The 6,816-nt window shown below is 59.7% G+C and overlaps 1 protein-coding gene across 1 annotated transcript in view; it reads right to left on the reverse strand.

Annotated features, from left to right (window-relative positions):
- The window catches only part of FGF18 (fibroblast growth factor 18), a 34,960-nt gene extending 28,799 nt beyond the window's left edge, over positions 1-6,161 (reverse strand). The window contains exons 1-2 of the mRNA XM_074350301.1: positions 4,943-6,161; positions 4,735-4,771 (exon numbers count right to left, since the gene is read on the reverse strand). Coding sequence (XP_074206402.1) covers positions 4,735-4,771; positions 4,943-4,974 — 69 coding nt within the window. The 5' untranslated portion in view covers positions 4,975-6,161. The remainder of the gene's footprint in view (positions 1-4,734; positions 4,772-4,942) is intronic.
- Between the last annotated feature and the right edge of the window lie 655 nt (positions 6,162-6,816).

Below are 6,816 nucleotides of genomic sequence, written 5' to 3' on the forward strand. Positions count from 1 at the left end.
ACCAAGCTGGCAGACTCCAGAGCCTTTAAAGTGCTGTGTAATAAGCCTGAGACCTAGAAAGGGTGACCTGGAGTTGAATCCCACTCTTCCTCTCTCTTGCTGTGTGGCCAAAGGCAGATTATTTCACGCCTCTGAGCCTAACTTTCTTCGTCTGTAGAATTCCATAATTCCAGGTTGGTTGTGAGGCACTGCCTAGACGCTGTGAGAAAGCACTGGTCACATAACGAGCCCACAATACCTGGTGGCAGCTACTGGTATAGTTGTTAGCCTGACACTGCTGCACCCTGATTTCCCACACCTGCTATAGGACGAGGTCAGAACCAAAAGGTCCTGCTGGGGACAGAAAGTCTCCTCTCTATCCCCCTCCATCTCCCTTTGCGGGCCCAATGTGCCCTCACAGCCACTCAGGGTTGGGAAGAGACTGCACTGCGGTCCTAACATGCTCCCCAGAGCCTGCTGGACACTGGCCATGACAACCAAAAGAAATTTTTAAAATCCATCTCCTTGTCTCAGAGCAGGTGACACTCCTGGGTTGCAGGAAGGCTGGCAGGGTGCCCTCCCACCACCAGGCTGGAAAAGAAGGTGCGAAGAGAATGCTGAATACCCCAGGCCCCACCTCCCAAACACCCACCTCTTGTTTTGAAACCCTTTCAGACCAGAACATTCTAGAATGATCAGGGCCTGCAGACACCAAGACACAGAGACACCCACCTAGCCTCGGATCATCCCCAACCACAGGGATCCTGTCATGGGGGTCCAGCTGACTCTCTCACTGAGGACCCCCAGCATGTCTTTGGAGATTCCACTTTCTCATCAGTATTCTTCCCCAATAATTTCAGAATTTCTGAAAAAGTCTGCCTGGTGTGGTGGAAAGAACACAAGATCTTAGTTCTAGAGTCTTGAGTCTTAGCTGTGGCCTTGGACAAATCCCTTCCCTGCTCTGTGCCCCAGTTTCTCTGCCTGCGAAGTAGGCACGTTATTCCCTCCTACTCCAGCCTCCCTTGTAAAATGGTAGGAAGGATGAAAGGACCTTCCTGATGCAAGAGCCGCCTTGAAATTCTGACATGCAGCACTTTTCCACCAAAAGCAGGTCACGCGTCTCCAGCCTCGACTTCCTCCTCTGTCAGACGGGAGGAGGGGGCTCCTTGCCTCCCAACCCTTCACGGCACAGCGCGGGAGAGGAAGGGCGGGACTGAAGAACTCCTGTTTACTGGGCACTCTCCCTCTCTAGACTGGGAGCCCCTTGAGGCCAGGAGTGGACCAGTCTTGCTCCAGAATCAGCAAGAAGCAGGCTCCCAGCATTTACTGAATGAACACCTGACTGGACAGATGGACGGATGGATGAATGAGGTCGCTGCTTTAAGAAATTAAAAGTGCTATCCAACGACAGCTTCCCATCCTCCTCGAGTCTCTGAGGACTCTTGTCTCTGGCTTCCCTGTCCTGGCCAGCTGAAGAAAGGGTCTAAACCTGACTGAGGAGGCCAGGTGTCAGGGAGGTCAGGCCTAGAGGGGGCGTGGAAGGAAACTTCCAAACTTGAACAAGTCCTGCGGTGAGGGAGGAAGCAGCACTCCGGGAGGGAGGGCTGAGGGGCCAGCAGAAGCCCCCCTGCCCCCCAGCCGCCTCACGCCAGGCCTGTCTGGGGAAGGCCAGGACCTAGCCGAGCCTGGCGGCAGGAACAATGTCAGGCAGGTGCCGGCCGAGCTACGAGAAAGGCCCAGCCCGGTGTCATTGTCAGCGCTCAGCCAAGTGCAGAAAAGCAATTTACTGGTCACGCCGCTTGCTCCCCTTGGAAATTTTTAAAATTCTTCCGATTTGAGCTACCCATGGTGTCCCAAGTCGTGTGGAGAAGGGATTTTATTAAATTCCCAGCTTCCCGTTCCCGGGGTTGCCGGCTGGGGAGGGCGGGGCACACCACATTGTGGGGGGCAGTGTCTGGCTTTGGATGTGCTCACGGAAATGTGGCTGGGGGCAGGGGGCCCATTTGGGGCTTGGTGGCTGATGGATGGGAAGAGGGCAGAAGCCCAGAAACTCCACTGCTAAGACTGGACCAGTTACCCAAAACCTGGAGGTAGGGGAAGGAAGGGCATAGGTGTGTAGAGTTCCCAGCAGAGGGATGTGTCCTCCTGGAGGATGAGAATTTGAAAAATCTCTTCCACACCCATCATATACCATTTCAGCCTCAGGGCCACCCATGTCACAAATGCTGAAGCTAAGCTTCACAGATCGCAGAGGTCTACAGATAGGGAAAGACGGAGCTTGCATTCAGGCCCAGACCACAGGATGGCAAAGCCCTGAGCCCTTCCCACTGTGCAAGGAGGCCCCCCCACTGGGTCCTGCTCACCAAGTGTGCTCTCACTACCACCCTCCAAAGGCACTCTGCCTGGGAAGTAGCTGCTCTCCCGGAATCCACCCAATGGTTCAGTGGGGAGCAGACTCCAGACTCCAGGCAACTATCACCTGGGGCCCACCCCTCATCTTTAATAACCACTTCACCTTGTCCCTAGAGCATAAAGGAGGACTTGGCCTGCCAACTTTGCCCACACCTCCCTAGGGTAGTGTAGCTTTATCTTTCAGCAATCATGGGTGCTTTCAAAAATCTGTGGGGAGCTGAGAATCCTCTCCCAGACACAGCACTTTTGGGAACTGTTTTGCACACAATGTTTCAGGGACCACCCCTCCCCCATAATCCCATCCTTAGGTATTCTAAGGGTGCATGGACCATGGGTTAAAAACATGTCAGTCCTAAGGCAGTTTGGAAGGGGAAAGGCTGTAAAGGAAGCAGGGAGGTAGGAGAGGGGAGAGAGGAGGCTCCCTCACCTGCTTGAAGGCCTAATCCAGATGGACCTAACCCAGATGGACCACCCAGCTCTTTCCCCAAGAGGCTGGCTCTAGCTCTGGCCAGGATACGGAGGTGGGATGGTGGGAAGCAGAGTTTAGGTTCCCTCCCTTGCATTCCCGCAGAGAATACAAAGACCACACAGCAGCCTCCCTTGGGCCCCCGCTTCAAGGACCAAGAGGCAGCAGGCAGTAAGAGGCTTGGGCAACAAGGTCCGAAGCCATCTCTCCACTTCATGCCCATTTCATCGTCCCCACCCCCGACTCAGCACTCAGGAAAGGAGCACTCACCCAGGTCAGACAAGCAGTCCCCCAGGGTGACCCTGGGGCCTGCCCTCTGCTTGGGGACTCAGCTGCAAACCAGGCAGAACATGCCTGGCACTGGCCTCTCTCTCTGACACCAGCCATTCCCTACCCCACCCCCACCACCACACAGGGTCACATCTGCTTTGGCAAACAGCCAGTCTTAAGTTACTGACTCCAGTTGTATTGATTCAAGGAGTCACTGGGGACCCCAGCCTGGCCAACAGAAGGAAAGAACCTATCAGTCTGTCCATCCACCCTTCCAGTCCCCAGCCCCAGCTAGCTGCCCCCAGCTCAACGCCCATCCTGATGGTAACAGTTCTCTCCCAGGAGTGGCAGGAGAGATAAGCAGACCCACCAACACCGCCACCGCGCCCCACTGCAAGAGATGCTGAGTGTCAACAGCCATCAACACACATACCTGGGAGAACTCAGGGCTCTCCCTGGGCATCTCCGGAATCCAGAAAGCTAAGGCCTAAGCATCCTCTCTAACCCTATAAGGACACCTGCCTTCAACCCGGGGGGAGGGGGCAAATAATCTCTATTGGCCCCAGTCCAGCTGCTCGGAGGGCCCCTCCCTCAGAGCTCTAGGTGGGTGGGGGGCTAGGGTAGCTGGCACTTCCTATTCCCTTTCCCTTTACAAACCCCGCTCCCCAAGCTGAGGCAGACTGGTCTGGTTCTAATCGGGGCTGAAGTCGCTCCCTCAGTCCCTCTTCTCCACACCCCCCCAACCCTTTTCCTTCATTTCCACGGCTTTGGAAGCCCCAGCGTTCCAACTGTCTGCGTGCCAAGACCTTCCCGAGTCTGAAAGCTGCTGAAGTAACAGATCAGATTTTAGCAAGTGCTTTCCAGGCTGAGCGCCAAGCCCTCTTCTGATTCAGGAGAGCGAGTGAGCGGGGAGCGAGGCGGGGAACCAGCCGAGGGCTGCACCACCTTGGGCAAGGGTGTGCGGAGCGCGGCCCGTTCTTCGGGAGCCGCCTCACAGGCAATGGTCCCTCGGCCCAGGAGCCCCTCTACTCCCTCTCACCCCAGTCTCCCTTCCTAGTCCCGCATCTCTCTCTTTCTCTCCCACTCTCTCTCTCTCCTTCTTTCACTCTCTCTTTCTCTCTCAATGCTGCAAACGCCTTTGAAACCACAGAGTAATTTACAACTCAAGCTTTCTCCCTGGACTCGAAATCCGCTCGGCTGAAAGGAGTCTTTTTGTTTGGAAGAGCGAGCGGAGATGTTAAGGGACGGTTGGCAGAGAAAATTCCTACGTCCCAACTCCTCACCGGCTGCGGGCCGGGGGGCTTGGAGCCCGGGACATTATAGCGGCTGAGCCCGCCGGCTCCGGAGATCTCCTTCCAGCCGAAGCCGACAGGGGCCGAGCCAGCCTGCGCCAGACTGAGTCTCGAAGCTGAGCCCCTTGCCCTTGGCTGGTCCCCAGCCCGCGCTGGGCGCGTGCGGAGTCGCCCTTCCGCGCCCTGGGAACAGGTGCACTGGGCTCGGAGCCCAGGAGGGGTGGGGCACGGGGAGGGGGCGCGGCCCGGCGGAGGGGGGTCGGCATGTACCGCGAGGCAGGGGCCGGGGGAGGTCAGAGTCAGGAGCCCACGTACCTGTACCTGGAAGCACAGCAGCAGGAAGTGTAAACACCTGCGGGAGAGAGATGGAGAGGGTCAGTGGAACTGGAGGGAGGGGAACCCCCGTAGAGACAGACAGATACGCAGTTAGAAAGTCAGAAGAATGGCCCGGCGGGCAGACAGAGCCACAGGCACAAGGACAGACGGCCAGGAGGGGTGGGCAGCCGCGCGCGCGGGCGCTTACAGGCAAGTGCAGGCGGAGGGCGCTGAATACATCGCTGGGCGGGGGGGAGGCGGCGGCTCCTAGCCCAGCCTGCACATGTCCGCTTCGCGCGGCCGGGACCGGGCGCCTCCGCCGCCGCCGCCGCCGCCGCCGCCGCTGCTGCTGCTGCTCCCTCCTCGCCGGCTGCTGCTGCTGCAGACTCTGCTGCTCCGGGGCGCTCCGCGGCGCGCCCTGCGGCATCAGCGCCCCGCGCGGCTCCTCCCGAGCGCTGCGCCCTCCGGGCTGGCGCGGGGGCTGCGGGGCGGCCGCCGCTGTGCAGGAGGCACCGGCCGGTGCGAGGAAGCTTGCTCACTGCTGGCCGTCCGTCCGTCCAGGCGTCCGCGGGAGGCTGGCTGCCTGGCTCACTTCGAGGACAGCATGCGCGGCGGGGCTGGAAGCTGGGACGCGCTCTCCGGACAGAGCGCGGGTCTGTACGGGGCCAGGGGTCAGCGCTCCGGGGCCGGGGCGCGCGGCTGCAGCACGAACGCGTCACGGCCGCTCCGTCTGGGCGCCCGCCGGTTCATGTCTCCTCCTCCGCGTCTCTCCGGCTGTGCGCATCGCCGCCTCCCACCACTGGCGGCGGCCGGGGCGTTTTCTACGCGCGGGCGGCGAGGGGGCGGGGGGCCGGGGGCGGGCCCGGGCCCGAGCCGGCACAATGAGGATGCGGGGCCTGGGGGCTCCCCCCTCGGGGCGCGGCCGGACGGGCGCTCAGCTCGCTTGGGTGCGCCGCGCCCACATCAAAGGCGGCTCTGCCTGCTTGCCTGCCTGTCGCGGCCTCTTCACCGCCTCCTCCTCCTCCTCCTGGCGGCTCTGGGTTGGAGGGAGGTGCTCAGACTCTCGGCGACGGGACCGGCAGCTCCGAAGGGGCAGAGCCCGCGAGGCTGGAGCTGGTGACCTCTGGAAGCCGTCGGAACTCTGTTCCTGGGCGCACTGACCCGCGCCACGGCGCAAACGCTGCCGGAATTGGGCAGGCACCGGTCCCCAAGAATGCAGTTAGGTGCGGAACGTCCTTACTCGCCTACATTCGCTACTCGCCTACTTGCACTCACTGACACCCACCAGCGCTCGAGTGGGGAGCAGGGAGGGGGCGGGTCAGGCCCAGCCCTCGGGGCGGCTCCACTTAAAGAGGGGGCGCTTTTAACCCGCCGCGTGAATCCACGCTGGACCGTGGCGTGTCCCAGACGCCCTCTCCGACTGCTGGCCACTCTAAGTGAGCCCCTTTCCAATCTTCGTCGCTGCCATTGAGGGGGAGGGGTCTCCAGGGCGTCTCTCATTCACCACCGCCTCCCACCCCCGTCGATTCTGGAGATCCCAGCTCGGCTCTCCGGTAGGCGAGCCAGCTTTAGAAACGCACGGCTGCCACCTAGTGGCTCCGAGGCTTCGCTGCAGCCCAGGCTGGTCGGAATATACAGGCCAGGGAGGAGCCAGCAGGACTCTGGTCAGCGACCACTCTAGGCCCTCTTCCGGCCTCCTGGCTGAGATTTGCTACTCTTTGCTTACTAGGCAGTTGACGCTTTTAACTAGCTCCCTTCTGAGGACATCTCTTCTAACAGCCTCTGCCTCTTCAGAGGTATCACTCCTATCCTTCCCACCAATCTCAAAACGTAGGTGTTCTTGTCACACGCACAACAGCCTCACTCTGTCTAGAGCCCCAGACAGCCAGGCTCTGCTTTGGACTGATGTTAAGGGGAAAGTCATAGTGGGGGAAAAAACTGAAGAAGCTCAAAAAGCAAAAGTCAGGAATCCAGACTATTTGGTTAAAAACTTCCTGTGTCATTGGCTACGGTTGATACTCCCATTTCACTTCTAGAGAAAGTGAGGTAGGTGCTGTCACAGTGCTGCTTCCTAGAGTCATG

The sequence above is a fragment of the Camelus bactrianus genome, chromosome 22, assembly GCF_048773025.1.
Source record: "Camelus bactrianus isolate YW-2024 breed Bactrian camel chromosome 22, ASM4877302v1, whole genome shotgun sequence".
NCBI lineage: Eukaryota > Metazoa > Chordata > Mammalia > Artiodactyla > Camelidae > Camelus > Camelus bactrianus.